The following is a 26,469-nucleotide window of genomic DNA, read 5'->3' as shown; positions in this document are numbered from 1 at the left end:
TGATACGGTTGTCGAGAAGTATCGCCTGACGTTTTTTTTGGTGTTGTGCGCTGTCTAGGTGGTGTGGTCCAATCCCCCACCTGCTGCCGTTATGCGGCCACAAGCCTGCAGGGGCCTGGAACCGTTGGCAGCTGCGAATAGCAGTACAACCGTTGCTCATCTGTATATTGTATCGACGGGTGAAATCGCCTCTCGTCAAACAGGTGGAGGCGATGATAGCAATTTCTTAGTTGCAAAGTCGTTGTGAAGGGCCGAGACGGCAGTGCCGGAAGGTCACGGACCGCCGTCTACGAGGCGAAGATGACGTACCAAGTAGCGCCGGGAGCCCAAGTCATTGACGAGCGCCGGAACAGAGAGGCCCATGCATTTCAGGCGATTTGTAAGGATCCCGAGCTGCGGACGGGCTCGGCGACCGTCGGAGACCAAACTCGAAGGGAGTACGCGGCTCACTCTTTTGACTCGAGCAGCACGGCCCCCCAGTGTCACCTGTTCGCCCTAACAACCCCTTCTTTTCTTGGGGTCAATGCCATGCCTACGTTATGTTAGTACCTTGCCTGATGGTCCCGGCCCGATCCTGGGCGGGTACTGCAGGTCGGTCAGGGATGCCACGGCAATGCGGAGTGACGAGTCCCGGGCAGTCCCACCACCACCACCAGACCACAGCACACGTTGATGCATCCCAGCTTTCCATGCATGCGGAGTCTTTCAATTCATGGAAGCCCAATGTTCCCGATGTTCCGACCAATCCGCGCGGGTGCGTTGTCACGATACCCAGGATCAGGGAACAAGGGTCTTTTCCCGTGATGGCCCCATCACCAGCCAGCCCTGTACATTTATGCACTTGGCTCATGTGTGGCTACGTACGTCTGGTGCTTTAACATCCCACATACGCGGCCGGGCGAGTCTCCTCCAGACGACCTGCGCAATGCTTGGCCATGTTCAGATCATGCTGCGGCACAGGGGAGGTGAAAAAAAAACCAAACTCAATAAGCATGCATCGGAGTATTTTTACCTGTGTACATAGGCTACCATGTCAGCATATACACCAGACGTATGTATTGATGGATGCAACATCAAAACTGGAATCTAGTCGCAGGGCCCCCGGGGGGACCGGACCTACCTTTGCCTGAAGTCAATTGCCGCAATCATACGATAAATCTTGCCTCGGGTGTACGAGGCATGGTGCATCTCCGCGGCCGTTTTATGTCTTGTTTGTCTTTCGCCTTGTAAATCCGGGGCTCCCGACTTTATATATAAAGGGAGGCAGATATACTCCTGAGTGATGTTCAGCTTGTAGTTTTACACACGAGGTTCAAGTGCCAGACAGGTAGAGATACGCTTTCTTGTCTAATACAATCCATCATATACCAGTTCTTCGACCTCCTAGTCAGCGACAATACGTTACCTGACCCGCCGAAACAAACGAAAAAAAAAAAAACAATGACTGTTTCCGAGCCTCTCAAGTTCCCCTTCCTTCGGGAGTCGGGCCTGAAGCCGCCGGCCGAGTTTGCTCGTCTTCGTTCGACCGATCCGCTATCCAAAGTCCGACTCTTTGACGGTACCCTTGCGTGGCTTGCAACAAAGTACGACGACGTCTGCTTCGTGGCCACAGATGATCGGCTTTCGAAGGTGTGTGACGGCCTACATCACCCACGTCTATATGCTTTCACTAAAACAAATCCCCCCTTGTTCAGGTCCGAGCACGGCCCGGATTCCCCGAGCTGAGTGCAGGCGGCAAAGAAGCGGCCAAGGCAAAGGCGACGTTCGTCGACATGGACGCCCCAGACCACATGCACCAGAGGTAAGTACTAATACTCGGGAGAGATTCCTGTGTGCAACACTCACACTAACATGTGGAACAGGGGCATGGTGGAAAAGTTCTTTGATGCAAACTATGTCAACAAGCTACGACCATACATCCAAAAGACGATTGATGATCATTTGGATGCCATCAAGGCCAGGGGATGCGAGGACGGTCCCATCGATCTGATCAAGGAGTTTGCGCTCCCTATCCCCTCATATGTACGAAAAAAGAGGTTTTGCTGCAAGGTGGTTTCCCGTACTAACAGCACGCAAGGTCATCTACCACATCCTTGGTGTTCCGCCTGAAGACCTGGAGAAGTTGACTGAAAAGAACGCCATCCGCTCAAACGGAAGCGGCACAGCCCGAGAGGCATCTGCGGCTAGCCAGTACGTACCTCCCATGCTGTCGCTAACACCAACAAAATCTGATCTTGTCTGTGTCACAGGGAGTTGCTCGAGTACCTCGCCGCCCTGGTCGAGGAACGCTCCAGGGAGCCGAAGAACGACCTCATCAGCACCCTTGTCACCGAGCAGGTGATTCCCGGCCATATCGACAGGTCTGACGCTGTGCAAATTGCATTCCTGCTCCTCGTTGCAGGAAACGCTACCATGGTGAACATGATTGCTCTTGTGAGTACAAAAACCCTCTATGTTCCACATTGGGTTGCACGGACTTTTCGCAGCTCTGACATGATTCAATGTTCACAGGGTGTCGTCACGCTGTTCCAAAACCCTTCTCAGCTTGAGCAACTGAAGAACGATCCATCGCTTGCTCCCGCTTTCGTCAAGGAGCTTACTCGGTTCCACACTGGGTCTGCTCTGGCAATGAAGCGGACAGCCAAGGTTGACGTGGAGTTGCACGGCAAAGTAAGATTCCTTATTTTGAGAGACCCAGACAGAAAAAGAAGCAAGTACAGTCGTGAGAGGTAGTACAATGGACTGACTTTTTTGGGTTTCCAGCTCATCAAGGCCGGCGAGGGCATCATTGCGTCCAATCAGTCTGCCAACCGAGACGAGGATGTCTTCGAGGACCCAGACACCTTCGACATGAACCGAAAGTGGCCTGTCGACAAGGATCCGCTCGGTTACGGCTTCGGCGACCATCGCTGCATTGCAGAGCTGCTGGCGAACACGGAGCTCACTTTGGTCTTTTGTAAGCTACATACTCGTGCTGTCCATCAAACGGACTCCAGACTGTGCGACGTGTACTGACAAAATGTCTTGTACAGCTACTCTATTCCAGAAATTGCCCAACCTGACATTGGATCAGAGCCCCGAGGACGTGAAGTGCACGCCTCTTCACAAGGATGTGGGCATTGTTGAGCTGCCTGTGCGATTTTAAGTCATGTTTTAATGGCGGCTGATTCTCTCCAACTGTATGCTTGAACAATCCCCGCTACGTACATGTATATAAAGTGGTGCGTTTTTGCACTTTTAAGACTGTGTTGGGATGTGGCCAGATTGATGCTCAATAAATCGGCACCTGGGATGCACATTTTAGCCTTTTTACGTCTGCATGCGGTAGCTGCCATCCGTTCCACCGACGGATCCGAGCGGGATGCACCTAACAGTTCTTTCCTGGCTTTTCTCAAGCGACATTTTCGCTTTTATATGCGCATTAATGGACCTGACGTGTTCAAGAACGACCCTGCGTATGCTTTTGATCCTACGACACAGCGTAAAGCACCAGACGAATTCGTCAACATTCATCAAGAGCGTTTTGCACTTATTGTGCCTCGTTTCAGCTGCTAGTTCAGTCGACCCGAGAGTAACACGGGCCGAAGGTGCTACGAGGTTCAATGCTGATCCGGACGTTCGGGTGTTCAATCGCATTATTGAATGATCTAAAGAAACGCTGAGGCGCCCACCACATGCAGTGCACTGCACCCTCCAGCACTGTCAGGCTAGATGCTTACATGCGCCCCAATCATGACGCGGGGTGCTAGACCACGGTGAGACTTGGGGGAGCGCAACCCTCGATCTGACTTGAGGTCGGGACCTCGGTGGTGCTGGTGCAACACCTTCCCCCTGCATCACGTCAATGGCTAGTTTGAGGCTAACAGGAATATACCTGATTGCACGATGTGAATGACCGAGCTTTCCCCTCACGGCTGGTCGGTCTTGGGCGCTATATAGTCAGATGAGCCGTCATGGGTTTTTTATCGTGTTTTTTTTGTTCATGCTCCTCTCTGGTCATGATGCTTGGGTGAAGTTGCATCAAACGGGCGAATAGTGACGATGGGCAAGCATCTTGGAACCTTTAGGTCTTCGTACCTCGTCGCGCTCAGCTGCATCGGGTCCTTTCTGTTCGCCTACGACACGGGCATCGTGGGCGGCATCCTGACGCTCAAGTCGTTCCAAAACGACTTTGGGTTCACCGCGGGACAAAAGGACAATGTCAGCTCCCTGTCGGCGAGCCTGCTTCAAGCAGGAGGTGCGTTCCGGTCGTCCGCGTCCCCAGTTCGTTTCGCCCCCAGCATTTTTATTTTATTTTATTTTATATTTTTGGGGCATGGATTTGTATTGATCTGTCTGGTACATTACAGCATTCTTCAGCTGCCTCTTCGTGTGGCCCTTTACGGCGCGCTTCGGCCGCCGGTGGGCCATCGTCCTGTCCTCGTTCGTCTTCAACATCGGCGCCGTCATGCAGCTCTTTTACGCGCGCGGGCTCGCGACGTGGTACGCAGGGCGCGTCATCTCCGGCCTGGGCGTCGGCATCGCGACCGTCATCATACCCATGTACACGGCGGAGATGGCGCCCAAGCATCTCCGCGGGCGGCTCGGAAGCGGGTTCCAGCTGGCGTTTACGCTCGGCGTGCTGGTGAGCTACTTTATCGACTACGGGGTGTCGGCGCACGTCGACCCAACGAGCAGCAGGCAGTGGCGCATCCCCGTCGGCCTGCAGCTCGTGCCGGGAGGGATCCTCGGGCTGGGGATGCTCGTGACGCGCGAGAGCGCTCGCTGGCTGGCGAAGAGGGGCAGGCTGGAGGAGGCCATGGCGTCGCTGGTGTGGGTGCGCGGCGGCGAGGAGACGCGAGAGGTGGAGGAGGAGTTTGGGGATATCCTGGCGGGCATCGAGGAGGAGGAGCGGGCGACGGCGGGCGTGACGTGGAAGGAATATTTTTTGCCTTCGAATCGCTACCGCCTGTTTGTTGCCGTGACGATACAGATCGGTAACTATGGCCCTAGACGTTTTTTCTTCAGTCTTCTTGTCAAGGTGCGAGGGAGGGATGGTGTGGCGGCAGCGGCTAACGGCGAGCAGGAGCGCAACTCACCGGCAACACGAGCCTCGCATACTGTCAGTCCCTCTTTCTCACACACGCGTCCGAAAACGAGGCGAAGTGCAAGCATGTTGACGAGCAGGTCCATTACAGTCTCGCCGCAAATCTTCTCGGCCGTCGGGGCCGGCAAAGACGCCATGCTACTCAGCGGCTTCTTCGGGGTCTGCAAGGTGGTCTCGTGCCTGTTCTTCGTGCTCTTCCTGGTCGAGCGCATCGGCCGCAAGGGCTCCCTGCTCATCGGATCGTTCCTCATGGGGGTATACATGCTCATCGTCGGGCTCATCACCAAGTTCCACCCGCCGAGCCCCAAGGCGGGACTTACACCGCCGGCGATTGCGTCGCTTACCATGATCTACCTCGAGGCCATGACGTACAACATCTCGTGGGGGCCGGTGCCGTGGGTGAGTCTCGCAACAGGAGTGGGAGTAGTCCTTTGGCTGAGACGGGAAAAAATATCGTCGCTGACGCTGGACCGTATATGCAGCTGTATATTGGCGAGATCTTCCCTACGCGCATCCGCGAGGGCGGCGTGGCCATCGGCGCGGCGACGCAGTGGCTCTTTAACTTTACGTTTTCGCAAATCACGCCGCACGCGGTGACGAACCTGGGGTGGAAGGTGTTTCTCATGTTTGCCATTTTCAATTGGGCGCTGGTGTTTTACACGTGGTTCTTCATCAAAGAGGTGCGCGCGTGCGGAAGGATCAAATTGAGGAGCAAGACAACCCGCTGACCCCGGCTGTACAGACCAAAGGACGCTCTCTCGAGGAAATGGAATTGGGTAAGCTGGCATTTGCCATCGTGTCTTTTGTTGTCAACCCCCTGAGACGGAAACTGACGGAACGCAGTTTTCAACGCCGAGCACACGCAGATTGAGATTGAGGCGGCGAGGCCGAAGACGGTGGCCGCGCAATAATGACGATAGTCCTCCAGTGCTGTGGACGCGGACATTGCCAGAGCCGTGTAGGCCTGGGTCGTCGACCCTGCTGCTGGCTGCCCGTTTGTACATGTCGGGCAGCCTAGAAGCTTTCGTGGACAGAACTGGGCCGTGGTGTCCAAGGTGGAGTTTGTGCACATGTCGCGATCCCAAGATAGGAAGTCGTTGAGAAGGTTGAGCTAAACTACAAGAATGCGCTTTGTGCGGGCCGTCGCTCGCTAGTAGAGGAATCATCAATCCCCCCCGAGCTTTCCGACCGGCATACGTCATGCTGAATGTAGCCTTGCCTTTTCAACGCCGTCGACTGCGTATTGACCAACAAGCACCATGCCTACCATCACCACGAACCCTTCCTTTTAGCGACGCCGCATCGCAGCCCCCGGAAACGCCTCCTGCTTCAGCGGAATTGCTCGCTGGCTCCATGTCCATGAGTGCGGCTGCGCGAATCCGCATACCGTCTCTGCGCCCGCTCCGCCACGCCGCTCGGTGTTTGTCCACCTCCACCATCCTCCTCCTCCTCATCGTCGCGCTTCTGAGCATCGTACTGAGCAGCGTGCCAGCCTCCCGCGCGTTTGCGTCTGCACAACAGAGCCCACGTTTGGCGCCGTTCAGCAGCTGTGACAACGCCTTGCCGCAAGGGCTGCGAACACCCAGGACAACGTGTTCCGTCTCCGGGGCCAGCAGAGGTTTTGCATCAACGGCATCCCTAGGAGGGTCCGACTCCCTGAGCTATCACGCCAACATGTCGTCCGCCATCAAGGACGCCGTCACGCCGGCGCTGTTGCGTGAGGTGCGCGACTTCTGGTTTGAGCACCTAACGAATCCCAAGGCGCTCATCATGCCTTCGTTTGAGGACAACAAACGCTGGTTCTTTGGCGGCGCCGCACTCGACGAGGCGTGCACGTAGGTCGCAGCCCCGCCCCCCCTCCCCCTTTGAATTGGTGGTCCCATGTTGGCATACGGCGGGATGAAAAGCTCACCATGTGTGTCGTGTCTCATAGCAAGCGGTTCGCGCCGACGCTTGAAGCAATTCGCAGCGCGGGCGTCACCTCCGGCTCCGAGGTCCTGTCCGCCGTCGGCCCGCTGACGGACCCATGCGACTGGATGTCGCTCATCATCCTGCTGGACCAGATCCCGCGCAACTGCTACCGCGGGGACGCGGCGCGCGTCGTCTTCACCGTGTTCGACCCGCTGGCGCAAGACGTGGCGCTCGCGGCCATGGCGGCGGGCGTGCCGGACGGCGAGCCGCAGATCCGCTGGCGATTCGCGTACCGCAGCTGGTTCTACATGCCGCTGATGCACTCGGAGGACGCGGCGACGCACGACAAGGCGGTGGCCGAGTACGAGAAGATGCTGGCCGACGTCAAGTCGCTGCTGCCTGCCGATGGCGATGGGAGTCGGACCAGCAGCTCCGCCGCCGCCGCCGGGGAAGACGACGAGTACAAGGCCGGGGCGCGGGAGGTGGTGCGGGCGGACGTGGAGGCGGCGACGAAGCTGGCGGGCATGAGCCTCGAGTTTGAGAAGAAGCACTACGACATCATCAAGAGGTTCGGGCGGTATCCGCACCGGAACAAGGCCATGGGACGAGAGCCGACCAAGGAGGAGGTTGAGTACCTGGCCAACGGCGGCGAGACGTTTAGCCAGTGAGAGAGACGATATTCATGTAAAGTGTAAATGAAGTACGACTATGGGCCCGAGGTTGTACGAAGTTGGGGGTTTACCGTCGTGCATCATCAGCAGGGCTACGTAGTCAATCTTCCAGAAACATGAAAATGCGGGAAACCTGTCCAACGTAATAGCCTCCCCCATTCTGAAAATACGTGTACTACATGCTACGGAGTACGTACGAAGAATACTGTACTGTGCGTTAGTACAAAGTACTTGCATTGACTCAGACGGCGATTTCCCCCGCAGATTCTGCAGGCGGAAGACCCACGACCCGAGCCGCTTGCGCTGTCTCATCTGCCTGCCGCCCGCGACGGCTTGTAAGGCACGAACGGGAGTCAGTCAGAACTCTTGTGAAGGACTCGTCGCGCGTCGCTGCTCAGCCAGAAGTAGGTAACCAGAGGGCCGGTCTAGTCAATTGATGTGCGCCCGCAAACCAATTTTGCACCCACGTAGTAATACTGTAACTACTAGCTCGCAACTCGCCATGCAACATCAGCCCGCTCCTCATTAAATGTAGTACGTAGTGATAAATAGTAGCATAACGCAGCGTCGCATCGCGGGTGGATGGCGGAATCCATCCTCCCCGAGACGGCGGGATGGAGGCGAGTTACCCCGGCGGGGGGGCAGGCGGGGGTCCCTGAGACCCGCTGATGAATCCAAGTGTTAGTTGATCGTGCCGCCCCCGGATTCCCAATGTAAACAACATCCATCCGCCCGCGCCCCCCGCCGCGAAAGCGAGGCGCCCCCTCCGTCACCACCTACAATATCCACCATCACCATCATCAACACCACCGCCGCCGCCGCCGCTGGTCTCTTCGCTCCCCCATCGCTGGCTGCTACCCTCCCTCGCACGCGCGCCTCGCCCCCTCCAAACCGCCCACCATGGTCAGCACGCGCTCCTCCTCCTCACGCGCCGACAGCGCCGGGCCCGACAGCGCCTCGCCCACCGCGTCGCCCACCAAGTCGACGACGCGCGCCGCCGCCAAACGCAGTACGCCCTCGTCGTCGACATCGTCGTCCACCACCACCGCCGTCTCCCGCCGCAGCGGCAACACGTCCGCAAGGGCCGCCGCCGCCGGCCGCTGGGCGCACACGCCCACCGCCTTCACCCTCCTGTGGATGACCGTGTCGCTGCCCCTCGTCGTCTGGGACACCATATACGTGCTCGGCCGCCCGCACACCATGGAGGGCGGCTGGCTGCACTGGCCGCTCTGGGTTCCCTACAAGCTGTACGGCGAGGTCGACCACGTCTACGGCTGGAAGGCCGTTCACGCCGGCAGCGGCTTCACGGCCGCTCAGGGCTTCCTCAACGCCGTCGAGACCGCCATGTACCTCGCCTACGTCGTCGCCTGGTGGGCCGCCCGCCGTCGCAACGCCGAGGGGCGTCTCGAAGGACGCGACGCCGCTGTCGCCGTCCTCGTCGGCTTCAGCGCCGCCGTCATGACCCTGAGCAAGACGGTGCTCTACTGTATGCAAACACCCACATGCCCGCCTCGCGGAACGTTTGCTTGCTGACTCGCTGCGCAGGGATGAACGAGTACTACAGTGGCTTCGATAACATCGGTCACAACTCGCTCGCTCGGCTCATTCCCCTCTGGATCATCCCCAAGTAGGTCACCCTCCGCCTTTTTCAATGGCGCTTTTATTGACCGACTGTACCAGCGGCGCATGGCTCGTCGGCTCAGCCTACATGATCTGGTCCCTGGGCGCAAACATCATCGATGGCCTTGAGGCCGCCTCTGGCCATGCCAAATCTGACTAGTAGGCTAGCCGCTCAGCAGAGGCTGTCACTAACTGCTAGCACAAATGAGGGCTGCGGTGTCAATGGAGGGCCGAACTAGACTCCGGATGAAAAGTGTCTATGAAACCAGGAATACAGGGCGGCGCGAATGATCATGGAGCTGGTGGCCGTGGCGATGCTTTGTATGATATACCCCGGGTGCTTGCGAGTTTGTCACTATTTGTTTTCCTTTTTTTTTTCACGGCGACGATGCCATGTACGTTGTGAGTGCGCGGGCGATGCGAGTCAATGCCTCGACCATGTCTACATGAATCACGTTTTCATTTATTACTTTCTCTCTGCCTCATAGCCCCTGGCTCTCCCACAGAGCGCGAAACGCCGACGTCGGACACCCGAGCAACTCATCTGGAGACCCCGACTCCTGCACCCTGCCATCAGCCATGACCACGACAACGTCGCAGTCACGCACCAGCTCCAGTCTGTGCGCGACCTCGACCACCGTTCTCCCCTTACAATCGTCGCGGAGGCACGGCGGACTTCGTCGTCGGTGCGCCGGTCCACGCTGCTGGTAGCCTCGTCAAGGAGCACAATCGACGACGTGGAGAGCAGCGCGCGCGCGAGGCAAAACAGCTGCAGCTGGCCCGCCGAGAAGCCCAGGTCGGAGAGGGACGCGTCGAGGCCGCCGCGGGCTTCAATGGCAGGCCAGATGGCCGTCTTGAGGAGGGCGGCGATGAGTGCGTCGTCGCCCGCCGATGTGGCCGCCTTGGGCTCCATGTCCGGCGCAGTGGACGAAGACAACATTCCCTTGGGGTCCAGGTTGTGCCGCACCGTGCCGGTCAAGTGCATGGCGTCCTGGGGGAGCGCTGTGAGCCGCGAGCGGATGGTCTGGCGGGGGATCTTGGACAAGGAGAGCCCGTCGATGACGATGTCCCCGCGTTGCAGCTCCAGCAGCCGCACGAGGGTAAGAACAAGAGACGACTTGCCGCTACGCCAGTTAGTTTCCTTGACTTGATGCGCCGGGCGAGCGGGCGCAGCCGGGGACGTTGGACAGCATACCTTCCAGAGCGTCCGCAGATGCCGACCCTTTGACCGGGCTTGATGCTCAATGACACTCCCTTGAGGACGCCTTGCACGCCATCGCTGTGGATTTATTAGCCTCGGCTCACTTTTTCAAGAGGTCGAGGCCAAACGTACCGATACGAAGCCACCACGTGTGTGAGCTCAATCGCCCCCTTCGCGGGCCATTCACACGGGACCTCTCCGCACTCATCCTCCCTATCCTCAGGCTTCACATTCCGCACAAACCACTTGAGCCGCGCAATAGCCCCCAGCGACGTCTCCAGCCTCGTCCACTGATCAATGACGAGCGTCAGGGTCTGATTGAAGCCGATGAGGTTCACCATGGCCAGCCCGATGGAGCCCTTGCTCGCCGAAGGAGAAACATGCAGCGCCACCGTCACGAGCACGAGCGCCATGCCCGTGACGAACAGGTCCGGCACGAGCTACAGCCAGCGCTGGTTCGCAAACATGGTGTAGAAGGGCTTCTGCGAGGCGTCGAGCCGCGCAGTGGTTGTCGCGCAGGAACGCCTCGGACCAGCCGAACGCGCGGATCGTGCCCAGGCCCGCGAGCGTCTCGGTGAAGTGCGTGTACAGCAGCGTCTTCATCTCCAGGTCCAGGAAGCGCATCTGCCGCGACGTCCACAGGTAGTACTTTTGCACCAGGGCAGCGATGTCAGTATCGTTGCTATTTAGGGTTGGCATGGCTGTGGGTGGAATGGCGTCACAACTACATTCAACTACCTTTGGATCGATCGCTACCTACTCATGTTGGCGCACCTATTCCCTCTGCAAAGCTAGCATTTCAAGTCCTATTATACTTTCTTCTCTGACGGACATAATATCTGTACATAGCACACAGGCATGCGTTACCTCGTTTGGATTAAGCACCGACGTCCCATTTGGGCGCAAAAGGAAATAAGTCTCAGGCAGCATGTCCTCGTCGGACATGCCCTCACGGGTCGATATCTCGGCATCCGGAAACTCGAGGAAAAATCGGGCAGTGGCGAGGCGAAGCTCAATCATCGCAAGATGGAGCCCAAGGCAAACTCGTATAAGTCAGTGTGCGCCAATTGCCACGATCGCTTGTACCACTTACTTCTCGCTCCCTTACCGAAAGGCATCGAGGCATCCTTCATGGCCTTAGTCGGCCTAGCCCAGCGGGAGGGGTCAAACCCGTCAGGGTTGGGGAACACAGTTGGGTCTCGGTGCATGCTGTAAGCCTGCGAACACACGGTAGTTCCCCCATCCAGCCAATATCCCGCAATCTCGGCGCCTCCAGGAGGTACCACGCGCGGTAGTCCTGAAGGCGTAGCCGAGTATAAGCGTAGTGTCTCATATATGACCTGGCCGAGGTACGGCAATGCTATCAAATCGGGCTCATCGAAGTCGTGAGGAAGTATCCGAAGCTCCTCGAGAAGAATAGCCTTAATTTGTGGATCGCGACAGACAGACCAAACGAGAAAAGTCAAGGTGGTGGCGGTCGTATCGCTGCCAGCAATAATGTATGTCTGAGAGTTGCTTATAATTTCGTCAAATGTCAGCGTGTCCTCTTCTTCAGCCATGAAGAGCTTCGTGAACAACGTCGGCTGCACTCGGTTTGCGTCCCGGCTTAGACTTCTGTATCGATTGATCGACTCAATTGCATGGCCCCGTATCCTGAGTGCAGCGTCGGCGGCTCTGTTAAAAATCGGCATTGGGATGGTTTCAGCTGCGCGTGCGAGAGACGGGAACGTCGACCTTAATGCTGCGGCTGGCCCTATGTTTTCCAGATTTCGAACGTATTCATTCTTCTGCGGGTACAATGCCGTTAGAGGTCTGAGAGGCCATATGGCATATCAACGAATACCTTGCCTAGTTCCAGCATTCGAAAGGAGTCTCCAAAGGTCAGTTCGCTGATTATATCTGTTGCCATAAAAGTCCACCACTTGTACAGATCTGCCACACCTCGAGTCCTCATCTCATCTCGCATCTTTTCAACGGCTAGTCGAACCCGAGCATGTACCAGTGGGGTGACAGTCTTGAGTGACAATTCCGACATGGGCCCGGCCAACAGCCTACGAAGCCTCCGATGAAGGTTGATATCATTGGTGGAGAAAATATTCTGATGTCTAGAAGTTACTAGATCCGAGTACCATTGGGATTTTCGGAAGGTCTCTCTAACGGAATAGATCGTCTTCGCAGCGTCTAGATCGCAGAAATCAACGTAATCGGGGGCGATGCGGACGACCGATCCTATAACGATCAGCTTCTGTCTAGAGCATTACTGAGGACAATCTTGACCGTCCTTTAGCAACTTACCATATTTCTGATGCGGCCCATGGACGTAGAGGGATCTTGTCCCCCGAAGCCAGTGATACTTGAGAATGGCGCTTGTCCATTTTGAGTACCATGGCCCTGGTATTTTTGATGGACTTCTGTAGAGTTCGATGCACGATCTGATTGAGGTTAACACACAGTAAAATAGTAGAGGTCTTGACTGACGATCAGTAGTAACACCACTAGTGCGGTCCATATGAGAGGCATGGCGGAAACATTATCCTGTAGTATGCTTAAGGCTTCATTTGTGCTACCAAAGTGAGCATGATCTAGACATATAAGCTACATCTATATCTATATTGTGTAGGGCTTCGTAGGGTACGTAGTCGGGTGTCTGATCCTTTTGTATGACCCATCAAATAGTATCCCTACCTACACGTCGTGCCAGACTGGCGCAGGGAGCCACGTAGCACCGCTTCTCGACCCGGAGTCATGGCGATCGTCTGAAACCGAGTCATGCAAATTCTGACACGTGTCTTACTGGGAACCCAGAACGAGAGCGTGACGTGTCAGTCAGCTCCGGAGGCCAGACATGGGTCTCCGCATGAGACAATGGAGATTCTGTGTAACAGTACGGAGCAACTACGTAGCACCTTGGCGTTGCTGCTTTGTTGACGTGGCTGGGAGCTACCGGTTGGGGCGAAGCTGTTATATGAAAGCTGTTTCAGTAGTTACTGGTTCCATAACAGCATTTTATTGATGCAACTGAGTCTCGCGATGTTGTGGGTTAAATCCATTCTGCGCGAGTTCTTCACTTCTGCTTGCTTTCCATCGGTTTGTCAAGCCTGCTAAGACTGCGGAAACATGGGATATTCCTTGGTGTGCCTCCACGGGAACAAGTGCAAATTCTGAGCGTTCAGCAGATTGACATAACGAGCAAAGGCGCTAATCATGGCCAGAAAGTCCTGGCGAGCTTCGTCTTGGTTGTCGTTGGCCAACACAGCCGTTTCAATAAGTGCGGATATTTTCCGAAATGTTGTATAAAGGAATGTTGCTCCAGTATAGCCGACAAACTCGGATGGTGTGGAGGCAAAAACGCTATATAAAGTTACAAGATGCTGTAGGTTAAAGTGAGGTTGTGTTGCGGAAATTTTGAGGATGTTATTCAACACGTTGTAACCAAGCGGTCGGATCTCGCCGTTAATGAATACCATAGTGGCGAAATACGATTCCTTAGAGCCTGCACCAGAAGGAGCCATCCCTTTGTGGACCACGTGCAAGTCATTAGAAATCCCGGACCATGAAGCTTCTGTCTGAAGGCATGTTAAATGGTGTTCTGTACGTGCAAGTATAAGCATACCTCTTCATGGATTGCCTCGACTAGGTCATTGACCTCTGTAGTAGCACCGCGTCTTTCACAAATAAGAGGAAGATGGCCCGTCGGTTCCGGCTGAGATGCGTCCCAGACAATAACGTCGATGACTTGCTTCGTCTCATTACAAGCCCTCCAGATAGAATTCCCCACTTCTCGCAGCTTCTTTATATCCTGAGGGACGACATTTCCGCACGGCGCAGCCGGTAAGTATTCCGAAAGCGTGCCGTACTTAATGGCCAAGTGCTGAAGCCCGGAGAGAAATACGGTCCCGTCCGGCTCAGTAGTTCTGTCTGGAACCGTATAGTCTGCCTTGGTATACTAGATGTCTGTGAGCTACACTTATTCCAAACTGCGCAAGTCACGTACAATCAGTCGCTCGGAAGGCACAAGGTGATACAAGTGATCTCCAGAGACCAATGCATGGTTCTGGAGCGAGCGATACGGCAGGTACTCGAAAAGCAGATCAATGAGACCAGGGTTTAGTCCTGTTGTGAAGTCCACGGTTATTGTTGCGTCCAGTTGAGGCCACTTTATTTTGATCTGGCGCGGCTCAAGCTGTGAAGCTGCTTTTTGGACCACCATGTTGTAGAGTGATGAGTCTTTCCCTCGGAGCCCCCTCTCTTTGTTGGGATCATCCCTTTAACAGTCGTAAGGCCACCCTCAAGTCGATTACAGGGTTCATGAACAATCAGAGCGACGCTAAGAGAGGGTACTTCCTTCGCCGTATAAAAGTAAGCTTTTAGGGAAGAACTGTAGATCTATCTCATACCCTTGACTATACCGTTTGCCACATAAAACTCCGTAAGATCGGGGTACTGCAAGATAGCCAGTAATAGTGGAGCAAGCAATCTAGAGGTGAAGTCAGCTGGTCTCACAGGTGTGGTCAGAAATGAGCAGAAGTGTCTCATTACTAGGGCTTGCATGGAGGCAGTGAAGCCGGTGCGACGTACTTAATAAGCAGCTGAGCCCGTACCCTCGTTGGGCCTGATGCTACCCTCCTCGAGCCATCTCAAGGACCTTTTCGTGTCTGGACTTCTATTATAGTAGGTTAGCCTAGTAAATTAAAGTACCTCTTATAGCCCTACGTCATTATTAGCCTATACCCCTATACGTGACCCGAGGGTAACTAGCCTTATGACTATTAAAGAGATGGTAAGCAGCCTCTATATATTGCTGCTTAATGACTTACTAACTTGTCTTACGTCGCCGGCCCAGCTACTATACGTATTGCTTCTTAAGACTTCCCACGAGTTAAGCAGGCCTAGCCAATAAGCTAGGACTCAATGCTCAAAGTTGCCTGAGATTCTTCATGGTCCGTATTCCAGGCCTTTCGGTCATCTTCGAGCTCGCAAACGCGACATGATACCACGTGATACATGCCCCCTGTTGCATTTGCTGCGTGTAAGCGGCGCGTTTCTCTTGACGTGCCGTATCCTAGATGTGCTACATCTCATTTGCTGCTTTTTAGGTGGCTATGCATCGGTTGGGCCGAATTGATTGGGCGTCTTCATTATTGATATGTTACGGCATGCACGGCTTGACCTGCTCCGAGACAGGCATGCAAGGCGATAGGACATCTAAGTGTAGATACGTTATCTTCCCGCCAATCGAAAGCTTTAACTACGTTACTGTGCGCATCCGGCCGCGATGGAAGCATGAAAAAATGGTGCTCCCTCCACGCGAACCTAAACTCGGTCGCAAATGGCGTACGCACACCGGCTTGAGTATCAGCAAGCGTCAAAGCAATCGCACTTCTCCCAGTGGTCGCCGCCGCCGCCGCCAAGAGGGAGGGCCATCTCCATCATCAGATGTGTCGACAACTCTACCTCCAAATGACGGCGCCTCTACATCCTACCGCTTTTACCATCGTCTTCCGTCCTCTTCCAGCACCCTCTCGACGGATCCTAGACTAGTGATCTCTATACTATCCTGTTGTGAGCCACTCCCCATGTACACGAGCTCAGTGTGCTGGACGAAAACTTGTGCACTGGCCGTTGAGCGCTTCCTCGAGTCCACCCCGCGCTCCGTTCTCCCATAACGGGTCAAGACTCTCTTTGGCCGTAGCAATCGGAAAGGGTCTTTGGATATTGGGTGCGGCGGCACGGCAATTGGGTCGTCGAGTGTCTCGGAGTGCTGCCGCTGTGATTCGACGAAGACGGACCCGTGAAGGATTAGATTGAGGATCGGGCGCAGGGTCAGGAGGTTGGCTAAAAAGCATGGTGGTCAGTGCCGGAACAAAAATCCCCTCGAATGCAGGCTATCCGCGTGCTCACCGCAGACTGTGGCGATGTTGACCTCGACGCCCGTCCACATCATCTCTTCGGCCTGGTTCCAAGTCTTATCTGGCGATTTGAGGTCCAGGTCGACGACGAAGACGAGCCGTATCGCAGATACAATCGTCACGCTAGAATTTTTTTGTCTCGGTCAGCACTTTTTGTTGCGGACCTGTGCGCGCGTCTTGGTCCTCTTCGGGCGGTACGCATAGCTTACAAGATGCCAACGACAAAGATGCCGAAGAGAGCCACCTTCTGCGACACGCGTAGATGGAGCTTCCATATGTACGGCAGCGGCAGTGCCATTATGAATATGTCAGTGATGATATTGGGGATGGCGTTGCCAAGGAAGAATCTGTGGGTGTCGACGCCGCAGTGGTACTCGGAGGGTTCCATCGGGTTGTCAGGATCGTACACCTCCCAAGATGCTCTGATCGGGAAGCATTGAAGGCCGGCTATCAGAAACTGCGGTATGAATGAGTGTCAAAAGAACTGCAGAACTGGGACGATTGTGGTCGATGGGGGTAGAGGGGGGTGTTGTTTGTTACCTTTGCAACAGCCCAACAGCATACCACGCAAAACATGATCCAGATAAGAGGCTTCATCCAGCGTTGAATGTGGAAGAGGCGCCAGTACCATGCGAGTATAGACCACTTGATGAACACGAGGCTCAGTGTGTATGTGAAGACGGCCATGTACAGTCCCTTTGCCCAAACCTCCAAGGCATCGCGCGGACCGACCCAGATATGCCCGCCGAAACCATGACCTGCCACTGAACGAATTAGTTAGCCTCTACAGGCACACCAGATGGTCACCCTAAACAAGAGACAAGAGACTTACTCCAGATGGTAATGTCAAACGTCAGAGCGCCAGAGGCGAGCTTTTACTATTGTCAACTTCGATTGCATCCCACCTCAGGTACCCCTCGATGCATTGGATGCGTACCAGCGAGATGATGATCAAACAGTCATCCAACCACAACCGGCTCTTCGTGAGCCGTCTAGAATATAGACGAAGAGCGGTCGCAAGCGTTCCAAGCGCCCAGGTCCCCGTTAGTACGGCAACCATGCGCGGGCGCTTCGTCTCATAGAGGTTGATATTCGGGGGCGGTGGTGGGAGCGGCGCCATCTCGGAGCCGGCAGACTTCAGTGGGGTCGCTGGGATATCGTGCCTACCAATCCTCCCCGGTGATCCTGCTATATCGCATTGCGTGCTTTTGCGCTTCTGGCATCGTCATATAACGGTCACGAGTGAATGAGCAGCATACTACTCCGTTGTGGTTCTGTGTTCAGTCGAACCGGCGAATATAACCGAAGCATCAATCGCGCGAGTGCCGCGTGTAAGCCTCGAGGGGCCTGGGCTCTCGGCAGAGCATATCAGTCACCGCTATTGTTGTTATCCTGCAATCCCATATGGGCTGAGCCGTTGTCTGGCTGGGGTCAAGAACTTGTCTGCCATGCCAACCCCCGGCATCGCCATTCATTCAACAAGGTTCGTGGCGCGCCCATAGTACAGCCGCACCGACGAGCGCAGACCAGAACTGCTGATAGGCTAAGCTGCAAATATAATGCTGCAACTCGCCTCAATGGTTCTTCCCAAGTTATATCGTGGCGTCGGCTGGCCATTGTCAAAAGCTGCGGGCAACAGACGTTGGTGGACCGATGGCTTGCGATGTCCGCCAAGCCACCAACCACACCAGCATTCAACGGGGCGAGCCTCTGGCTACTTTGTCGCTTTAACGCGGCACTCCAACAGACGCCCGGCGCCAAAGTGTTGCATGATCGCGTAATCAAGTGCTGCTTAGCATACCCTCACAGTCGGTTCGCCTGCAATGCGTGTGTACTAGAGCGCGTGAGTTGTGCCATCTCTCGGCATGTGTTACCCTGCCTCCGAAATACTGCAGCCATGATAGACCTGTTCGCCCCGCTGATGCTAGCTGTGCTGTATCTCGAACGAAAACCAAATGCACAAAACTCCAGGTAAAATCAGTTCACAAGCCCAAACACCCTCAGCCCTCCCTCGGATGCCTTTTGACGGGTCGTCTCGATTTCCTCCAGAGCAAACTGTGAATCCTCCGCAAGAACACGGTCCCGGTGCCAGGGTCCGACAAACATGCCCTCGGGGTCGGCCTCGTCTCGAACGCGCTGGAACTCGGAGAGTCGCTTGCCGTACATGGACTCAATCTCGGACCGGTATGTCTCGAAGTTCTTCGCCCAGTGCGGGCGTCCGCCCAAGTCCTTCATGAGCCACTCGAACGCCTCATAGTATCTTTCTCGGCATGGGGGATCGCTCCAGTAGGGACGATATAGCGTGGCGTTGAGGTAAAGTGTCGGTCCATCCTCGACTGTCGGGTCAAGGAAAGGCCGAACATTTGATGTCAGCGTCGTGTCGCTGACGCGAACCTCGACCGGCGCGTGGACGTAAAGCCCATCAGCGGAAAATGGGATGTTGTGAGGCACGTAGTCGGGGTCTTTGGGTGTCAAATGGTTCAGCCAGGAGCTGAGCCGGCGCAACGCTTCGGGCCCCTTGTGAAGGGGAATCGCCCATTCGTTGACGAACTGCGAATACAAGCAGTTCATAAGCAGCGCCTTGCGGCTTGGCTGCACAGCGGTGGAAGAAGAGCCATTGGCGAAGCCGTACTGCATACCAAAAACAAACCACTCGACCCAAGGCAGCACGCGTGGGACATACTGCGCCAAAAAGAGCAGGTTATGGTAGACGTAGTAGCCGAGCGCTCTGTCGTAGTAGCTGACCGGGGGATCGACGTTGGCCTCTGCCGTCTTATCGCCCTGCCAGACGACAGCGCGGCGAGTGTAAGGGAACCACCAGACGCGAACAAATTCATTTTGCGTCCACAGTTCGCGAGGCCATTGCTCGAACAGTTTGCGATCAGTATCAATGGTCTGCTTCCACCTGAGCGTAAAGGCCGGCACGGCGCGGAAGGCGACCTCGGTGATGATGCCGAGGGCGCCGAGAGAGAGAAGAGCCGCTCGGAACAGGTCAGGCTTGACGTCTGCGGAGCAGAACTCGGAGGTCCCACTGGCCAACGTAATCTTCAAGGAGATGATGTCCTCGGACATGAGGCCGTGCCGGACGCTACTGCCGTGGGTGCCGGTTGAGATGGCACCGGCAATGGACTGTTGGTTGATGCTGCCGAGGTTGGGCATGGCCAGGCCATGTCTCTCAAGCTCTTCGCACAGGGTGTAGAGCCGGATGCCACTCTGCATAACGACGACGCCTGTGGCCTCGTCGACAGAGAGGATGTTGTTGAAGCGGTCGAGGTTAACCAGCCAGCTCGAGGTGCAGGTGATGTTGGATGGCGAGTGGCCACAGCCGGTAACGACGACGCGACGCCGACACCTCCGGGCCAGCCCAACGAGCTTCTCGATCTCGGCGAGGGATTCCGGCTGGATGTAGAGCTCGGGCACGCACGAAAAGGTCCGCGCCCAGGTCCTGTGGACATGCTGCGTCACAGCCCGAAATGGAACTCCGTCACCGCGGCCCTCGAGTTCGGCGACCACGAGGGGATGCATCATGTATCTCGACAGGCTTGCGCAGGCGTGTTTGCGGGTCGAGTTTGCAATCGGAGACCGAGCTTCGCGGCGGACTGGATCGGTCGGGCGAGATACTTGGGACGTCCGTTTCGGCTTGCAGGCTAACGGATCGAGCGGCTGCACCTGAGATACGGTTGCCTCAACGGCCAAGCTCAGCACCGGAAGCCGTTTGAGAGCATGGTGGCCATTGGTGTGCGAGCTAGACTGAAGGGAAGAAAGGGAGCGGGCGGTCGCGACGATGGAATATTTGTCACTGCCCCGCGACGCGAGAAAAATAAAATGGATGATGGTGCCATCATGCCGATCCAGGGTCTAGTGGGGGGCTAGAACGATTGCCCGCTGCAGCCACGTCCAAGTCCCGACAAAGTAGTAATCTAGCGTGCTTAGGTACTAACGTTACTAAAGGTGAAGTACTAATATACTAGGTTACTATGTAAGCGAGGGCCATGGCGAGAATGGGACTTGATTTCTCAAATGACAGAAGATGACAGTCCCCGCGTAGGCAATGCTGCAAGACTTATCGTTGCCGATGTCTCAATCCTCTCGACACCTTTAATAGCAGGGAAATCCTCCCTCTCACACATGCATGGAACCCTGCAAGCATTCAATGCCGATCTACTGCCGCAGGTCGCTGGGAAACATGAGTCATCAGAATCCCTCCACCGCTGGTGCAAGAGAGCCCTGTAACGACTGGCCTGGGCACGGACAAGCTGCCAAAACGCGACCATGATGAGCAGGTTTCCATTCGGGTTCCGAGGGCGCATTGTTTGCCCTTTGCATTCATTCATTTCTCCCAGACCCCTCTTCTCACCGCTGAGCGGGACAGCAGCCATCGTCATTTGGTTGCGCCTGCACAGTGCTAACCACCTGCGCCAGCCGCCATGGAATCGTACTTGTCCAAACGCAGTGCGGCCAGCATTGCCAAGCAGAAGCTCCCGTGGCGGTTTGCACCGCAGCAGACGTACGATCCAGACACGAACCCCGATGGCCTCATCTCGTTTGGTACGGCCGAGAATGTCAGGAAGCCCCCCCTCTCCCAGAACCGCTCATTTCGCATCTCATGCTAACAAGGCTCGCTCCCACCCACAGAAACTCATTATCCGTCAAGTAGAGGATTTCGTCAACAGCGCTGTAAGTCAGCAACGCGGGCAAGTCAACAAGCAAGATGCAAGTCGGCTCACGTGAATCCTCCAGGTCAAGTTCGAGTCGCAGCAGTTCACGTACGGCTTCAGCACCGCAGGCGGGTCTCGTTTCCCGGCCGCCCTTGCCGTGCACCTCAACGAGTACCTCAAACCGCACAAGCCCATCACGGCCGAGCACATCCAAGTCACCGGCTCGGCGACCCCTTTGCACGAGATCCTAGCATGGGGCCTCGCCGATCCGGGCGACGGCATCCTCACCAGCCGGCCCGTCTACGGGCGATTTGAGCTCGACTTTGGCAACAGAGCCGAGGTCAACATCGTCTACGCCGATACCCACGCCGAGAATTGCTTTGATGAAGATGTCATCGACAAGTTTGAGGAGGCTTTGGCCCGGTCTGAGGCCGAGGGCGTCACCATTAGAGCGATTCTCATCGTCAACCCTCACAATCCACTCGGTAACTCCTGTCGTCCTACCGGGGGCCGCATGAGAACTTGCTGACCGTTGGGGACAGGGAAATGCTATCCCAGGGAGACAATCATTGCGCTCATGAAATTCTGCCAAAAGAACCAGATCCACCTCATCAGCGACGAGATCTATGCCTGCTCCATCTTCGACTCGGGCGAGTCCGACGCCGTGCCCTTTACCTCGGCCCTCGCCATCGACCCAGCTGGTATCATCGATACGGAACGCCTGCACGTCACCTACGGCTTCAGCAAGGACTTTGGCTCGGCCGGCCTGCGCATCGGCGCCATCATCACCCGCAGCAAGGCCGTCGAGTCGGCCATCACCGGCGTGATGCGCTTCCACAACCCCGCTGGGCCTAGCCTGGCCATTGGCGCTGCCATGCTCGAGGATCGCAAATGGTGCCGCGAGTTCGTCGAGTCGTCGCGCACCAAGCTTGCCGCAGCATACAAGCATGTGACCCAAGGGCTTCGCGATGTCGGCATCGAGTACCTGCCGGGGAGCAACGCCGGGTTTTTCGTCTGGATCGACCTCTCGCGACACCTCCCGGAGGACCTCGACGGTGAGCCGAACAGCGAGTTTGCCTTGGCCAAGAAGCTGAGGGCGGCTGGCGTGTTTCTGCATCCTCGGGAGGAACACTCGCTCAGGCCGGGGTGGTTCCGCATGGTATATACGCAGAGCCCGGACATTGTGACTGAGGGAATTAAGAGGTAAGCTGTTGCATCTTCGTGGTATGTGTCGACCCTAACAACTGTTTGCAGGATCAAAAAGGCCATTTCATAAAGACGTCACCATTGAGAAGTTGGTTGATTGGAAGCATACCCCAAGGAAGGGTTTCAACAGGGGCTCATCGCATAAAAGCCAGCTTTGGCATCATAGACATTGGATTGGCACATGGCAGCAGAATCGGACTCAACGTAGAGCAGTTGGAACGCGTTCCAATGATTGGATATATAGTCTCCATATCATCACCTAGGATGCTGCAGCATCTTCAAACTTCTTGCCTGTCAGCCTGAAAAACACGTCCTTGTACTTCTCCTCGGTGGCTGCGCAAATGTCCTGCGGCACTTCGACGCCCTCCTTGCCCTTGAGCCCCTCTCGGATAAGCCAGTTGCGGATAAACTGCTTGTCGAAGCTGTCGGCCTCCTTGCCGAGTTCGTACGAGTCTTTTGGCCAGAATCGCGACGAGTCGGGCGTCAGGACCTCGTCGACCAGGTAAATGTTGCCCTCGGCGTCCTTGGCAAACTCGAACTTGGTGTCGGCGATGATGATGCCGCGCTCCTCGGCGTAGGCGGCGGCGGCGTTGTAGATCTTGAGCGACAGCTCGTGGACCTTGCGGGCCGTCTCCTTGTCGCCAATCTCCTTCCAGGCGTCGTCGGGGTGGATGTTCTCGTCGTGCGCGCCCAGGTCGGCCTTGGTGCTGGGCGTGTAGATGGCCTCGGGGAACTTTTGCGACAGCTGCATGCCGGCGGGCATGGCCAGGCCGTGGACGGTGCCCTTGGCCTGGTACTCCTTCCACGCGCTGCCGGTGAGGTAGCCGCGCACAATGGCCTCGACCTTGAGCACCTGCAGCCTGCGGACCTGCATGCTGCGGTTGCGCAGGGCGGCCGCCTCGTCGGGGGTGACGACGCCAGGCGGCACGTCGAGGCTGATGAAGTGCGTGCGCAGGCCGGGGACGCGCTCGGCCAGGACGCGGAACCAGTGCGCCGACGTGAGCGTCAGGATGGCGCCCTTGTTGGAGATGCCGTTCTTCATGACCACGTCAAAGGCCGACAGCCGGTCCGAGGCGACGAAGAGGAGCGTGTCCGGGTCGGGCAGCGTGAACAGGTCGCGCACCTTGCCGGAGGCGATCCTGTCCAAGGACGGCAGGCTGATTTGTGTGACGGCCATGGTGGGCGGGCGGGGCGATGCTTGGTGTTTGAGCGTTTCAAGGCGGATATGCTGCTCTCATCACCTTGCGTGAGGGCAGGCATACAAACATTCTGATGGTGTCAAGGCTTGCCGTTGCCGGAGGGCCTCCCAAAGCCGCAATTTTTGGTGGGGCAAGCCTTCCGCCAACAGAAATGTACTTCGTAGTGTTACCAAAAGTACCTGCACCCACTGCACGCACCAGCCCAGTATGGCCCAGCTGAACTTTGCACAGGTTCAGTATAGATTAATGATAGAAAGCGCTATTATGGCCACCGGATCGGGTAGCAAGTGGCGCCGCTTTTAGTAGCCTCGACAGTAAGGGGCTAGCACCGCCCGCAAAGTATAGTATACCTGCCCGCGGGTGCGCCTATAGGCGCATCTAGCTAAGACGTAACTAGCTAGGGGTTATCTATATAACTAACTAGCTCGTTACCTTAGCTCTATTACTTCCTCTCGCTTACCCTCTTCCTTTAACTTTTATTTAGTAACTAAAATATAGGTATCTATTTCTTAATATTACTAAAATAGATATTAATAAGTCTAATAAGTATAATAAGCTAGTATTAAAAGCTAGCCGCTTTATTTACTCTTTTTTAATACTTATTTAACCTCTTTCCTTATATCGCTCCTATTATTAATATAGCTTTAAAGACTATTTAGCGGTTACTATTATTATTTAATTAAGGTTATATTAATATAGGCTAGACCTTTATCAGAAGTTAATAAGGCGCTTAAAGAGCCTTCTATAATAGCGTTATATATTAGCGATTTAAATACTATATTAAGCTAGTTATAATAATTAGATTAGTTATATATAGTAGCTAGCCGGCTATTACCTAGCCGTTATTCCCTTTTAATAGTTATATATTATCTATTTATAACTATAAGTTAGGCATTATATAAGTCCTTAAGGCCTATATTATAAGATATTACTATTATATATATATTAAAAGACTTTAAATATCTATAGAGAGCTAGTTAATAGGTAAGCTTACTAAAAAGTAAAAGGGGCCTACTTCTTCGTTAGTAATATCTACCTAGTTATAATCTACCTTCTATAAGGGTTAAAGTACTTACCTCGTCTACTTCTCTCTTAATATTTCTTTATATAGCTGCCTTTTCCTATACCTTTTATCTATATAAGGGGCTTGGCCCAATGAGAGCCCGGGGCGCGGCCCCGGGCGCAGCAACGCTACGTGTGGCTGGGACCCCACGCTGACCTAGGCTTGCAGCTAGTTACGTAGGGCTGCACGTGGCGGGCGCCGCGCGTATAGGGGCTGCCCAGCACATAACCCCAATTTCCCTCTTTCATAGCACGTTAATTATCAACAACCCGACCGGCTCCTGCCGCGCAGCGCCGGCCCCGTCACAATCTATAACCCTTCGTCTATAAACTCGTCTATAAGTTTAGAGGCATACGGGCGTTTATTAAAAAGATATAGATATATTAGAAAATACTAAGAGGAGCTAATTAAGTAGAAGCTAAAAGGAGTTAATAAGGCATAGAGATATTAAGTTAGGAAATATAGGTAAGAGAGTAAGATATACTTAACGTAAGTAATCTTATATAGAGATATACTAACCCCTCTAATAAGCCCGACGGATATTAAGTTATTAAGTCCCTATGCCAAGAGAATAGTTATCGTTATAATCTAAGCTAAGTAAGTTAAATTAATAGATAACCTAATCTATATACGTTAGCTCTTATCTATAGGCGAGTTTACTATACTAAATAAACCCCTCGGTCGTATTTAAGTCCCTAAGATATCTTATATTATAGTTAATTAAAGCTTATAGATCGGTACTATATTTAACGTATATAAAGCTAGCTTTAAACTTATTATTCTTTAAGAACTATATAAACGTAAGTATTTAGGATAATATAAAGGCCCCTAGCTAGCTATAAAGTATTTACGATAGTTATAGTATAGCGCTAAAAATTAAACTCCTATATAATTATTATGCCCTACTTTTAAATTATATAGCTTATAAGGATACTTAAGCGACCTAAGGGCTTTAAGACGTAAAATAGAAAATATATATTATAGCTCTATAAGCTAAATAATAAATAAGGGAAGGGGAATATTCTCGATTAGCGTAAAGGGCTTTAGCTAAGTATATTAACGGCCTATTATAGTAGGAATTATAACCTATAGTACCCTCTATTATATAGCTTATATCTTTCGCGTATATTATAATAAGGATTATATCCTATAGGACCCTTTACTATATAGCTAGTATTATCTTTCGTATATATTATAGTAAGGATTATATCCTATAGTACCCTCCCTTATATAGCTAGTATTACCTTTCGTATATATTATAGTAAGGATTATATCTTATAGTACCCCCTCTTATATAGCTAGTATTATCTTTCGCGTATATTATAGTAAGGATTATATCCTATAGTACCCTCTATTATATAGCTAGTAATTATCTTTCGCGATACCCTATATTATTTAGGATATATTAAGAATCGTATAGTTAATAGCTACTTTTATAGCCTCTAACGATGATAGTCTCCTTTAATACTTAAAAATAGGACTTCGAAACTACGCTTAAATAACCTATTAACCGGTACTAAGTATATATATAGACTTGCCCCTTAATCGCCGACCCTATAGCTAATATACCCTTAATACTACCCGTAAGTTACCCTAAGGAGGTACTATAAATTCTCGCACCCCCTTAGTATTAATAGCTACTAGGCGAGGTTATATTTTAAATAGACCGGGTATATTAGTATAGGGATATAGAGACGGGCCGTAAGGGTAGTTTATAGTATAGCGTCTTTGACTACTATAGTAATTATTAATATTAAATAAGCTTAAGATAATAAAAATAAGCATTAAAGAAGCGATTAAAAGATAAGGCTTATCTAAAAGTATTTATTTACTCGTCTTTTATTTTATCGCGGATACTTTTATTTTTAATCGCCTTAATTTATAGTTATAAAGTCCTATATTATACCTATACTTATATTACTTCTTATATACTCTATAATAGAGC

The 26,469-nt window shown here is 53.8% G+C and overlaps 10 protein-coding genes across 11 annotated transcripts; 5 read left to right on the top strand and 5 right to left on the bottom strand.

Annotated features, from left to right (window-relative positions):
• The first annotated feature begins 1,436 nt into the window (after nt 1-1,436).
• Nucleotides 1,437-3,247, top strand: JDV02_000549 (Nitric oxide reductase (NAD(P)(+), nitrous oxide-forming)). The gene is made up of 8 exons (XM_047981372.1): nt 1,437-1,629; nt 1,695-1,801; nt 1,863-2,022; nt 2,078-2,190; nt 2,250-2,433; nt 2,512-2,670; nt 2,764-2,956; nt 3,033-3,247. Exons 1-8 carry the CDS (start codon nt 1,441-1,443, stop codon nt 3,143-3,145), a joined length of 1,218 nt encoding a protein of 405 aa, XP_047837332.1. The 5' UTR covers nt 1,437-1,440; the 3' UTR covers nt 3,146-3,247.
• A 779-nt stretch (nt 3,248-4,026) lies between these two features.
• On the top strand, nt 4,027-6,172 carry JDV02_000548 (uncharacterized protein). Its single transcript, XM_047981371.1, has 6 exons — nt 4,027-4,237; nt 4,350-4,976; nt 5,066-5,101; nt 5,178-5,485; nt 5,569-5,862; nt 5,930-6,172. The coding sequence occupies exons 1-5, from the start codon at nt 4,042-4,044 to the stop codon at nt 5,812-5,814; spliced, it is 1,413 nt and encodes a 470-aa protein (XP_047837331.1). The 5' UTR covers nt 4,027-4,041; the 3' UTR covers nt 5,815-5,862; nt 5,930-6,172.
• A 109-nt stretch (nt 6,173-6,281) lies between these two features.
• JDV02_000547 (uncharacterized protein) lies at nt 6,282-7,825 on the top strand. 2 transcript variants are annotated; one of them, XM_047981369.1, is made up of 3 exons: nt 6,282-6,506; nt 6,579-6,921; nt 7,020-7,825. In XM_047981369.1, exons 1-3 carry the CDS (start codon nt 6,287-6,289, stop codon nt 7,663-7,665), a joined length of 1,209 nt encoding a protein of 402 aa, XP_047837329.1. In that variant the 5' UTR covers nt 6,282-6,286; the 3' UTR covers nt 7,666-7,825. The 2 variants fall into 2 exon arrangements, with proteins under 2 accessions (XP_047837329.1, XP_047837330.1); XM_047981370.1 differs by having other exon boundaries at nt 6,282-7,671.
• A 576-nt stretch (nt 7,826-8,401) lies between these two features.
• On the top strand, nt 8,402-9,639 carry JDV02_000546 (uncharacterized protein). Its single transcript, XM_047981368.1, has 3 exons — nt 8,402-9,154; nt 9,214-9,295; nt 9,349-9,639. The coding sequence occupies exons 1-3, from the start codon at nt 8,569-8,571 to the stop codon at nt 9,446-9,448; spliced, it is 768 nt and encodes a 255-aa protein (XP_047837328.1). The 5' UTR covers nt 8,402-8,568; the 3' UTR covers nt 9,449-9,639.
• Nucleotides 9,640-9,770: 131 nt separating this feature from the next.
• On the bottom strand, nt 9,771-11,188 carry JDV02_000545 (uncharacterized protein; the record flags this gene model as incomplete). Its single annotated transcript, XM_047981367.1, has 3 exons — nt 9,771-9,848; nt 9,941-10,567; nt 10,955-11,188. The coding sequence occupies 3 exons, from the start codon at nt 11,186-11,188 to the stop codon at nt 9,771-9,773; spliced, it is 939 nt and encodes a 312-aa protein (XP_047837327.1).
• Nucleotides 11,189-13,590: 2,402 nt separating this feature from the next.
• JDV02_000544 (uncharacterized protein) lies at nt 13,591-14,841 on the bottom strand (the record flags this gene model as incomplete). The annotated part of the gene is made up of 3 exons (XM_047981366.1): nt 14,484-14,841; nt 14,103-14,435; nt 13,591-14,055 (listed from the first exon to the last, which is right to left on the bottom strand). The coding sequence occupies exons 1-3, from the start codon at nt 14,697-14,699 to the stop codon at nt 13,591-13,593; spliced, it is 1,014 nt and encodes a 337-aa protein (XP_047837326.1). The 5' UTR covers nt 14,700-14,841.
• A 1,136-nt stretch (nt 14,842-15,977) lies between these two features.
• JDV02_000543 (uncharacterized protein) lies at nt 15,978-17,518 on the bottom strand (the record flags this gene model as incomplete). The annotated part of the gene is made up of 6 exons (XM_047981365.1): nt 15,978-16,324; nt 16,391-16,521; nt 16,608-16,855; nt 16,939-17,162; nt 17,231-17,270; nt 17,336-17,518. 6 exons carry the CDS (start codon nt 17,516-17,518, stop codon nt 15,978-15,980), a joined length of 1,173 nt encoding a protein of 390 aa, XP_047837325.1.
• An 857-nt stretch (nt 17,519-18,375) lies between these two features.
• Nucleotides 18,376-19,926, bottom strand: ALO1 (D-arabinono-1,4-lactone oxidase; the record flags this gene model as incomplete). The annotated part of the gene is made up of 1 exon (XM_047981364.1): nt 18,376-19,926. The coding sequence occupies one exon, from the start codon at nt 19,924-19,926 to the stop codon at nt 18,376-18,378; it is 1,551 nt and encodes a 516-aa protein (XP_047837324.1).
• A 579-nt stretch (nt 19,927-20,505) lies between these two features.
• On the top strand, nt 20,506-22,509 carry JDV02_000541 (uncharacterized protein). Its single transcript, XM_047981363.1, has 5 exons — nt 20,506-20,960; nt 21,034-21,075; nt 21,139-21,541; nt 21,599-22,259; nt 22,311-22,509. Exons 1-5 carry the CDS (start codon nt 20,826-20,828, stop codon nt 22,330-22,332), a joined length of 1,263 nt encoding a protein of 420 aa, XP_047837323.1. The 5' UTR covers nt 20,506-20,825; the 3' UTR covers nt 22,333-22,509.
• Nucleotides 22,490-23,547, bottom strand: ADE1 (Phosphoribosylaminoimidazolesuccinocarboxamide synthase). The gene has a single exon (XM_047981362.1). It carries the CDS (start codon nt 23,437-23,439, stop codon nt 22,522-22,524), a length of 918 nt encoding a protein of 305 aa, XP_047837322.1. The 5' UTR covers nt 23,440-23,547; the 3' UTR covers nt 22,490-22,521.
• Nucleotides 23,548-26,469: the final 2,922 nt, after the last annotated feature.

This window comes from Purpureocillium takamizusanense, chromosome 1 (genome assembly GCF_022605165.1).
Source record: "Purpureocillium takamizusanense chromosome 1, complete sequence".
Classification (NCBI taxonomy): domain Eukaryota; kingdom Fungi; phylum Ascomycota; class Sordariomycetes; order Hypocreales; family Ophiocordycipitaceae; genus Purpureocillium; species Purpureocillium takamizusanense.
This window is presented reverse-complemented; position numbering and strand designations above follow the sequence as displayed.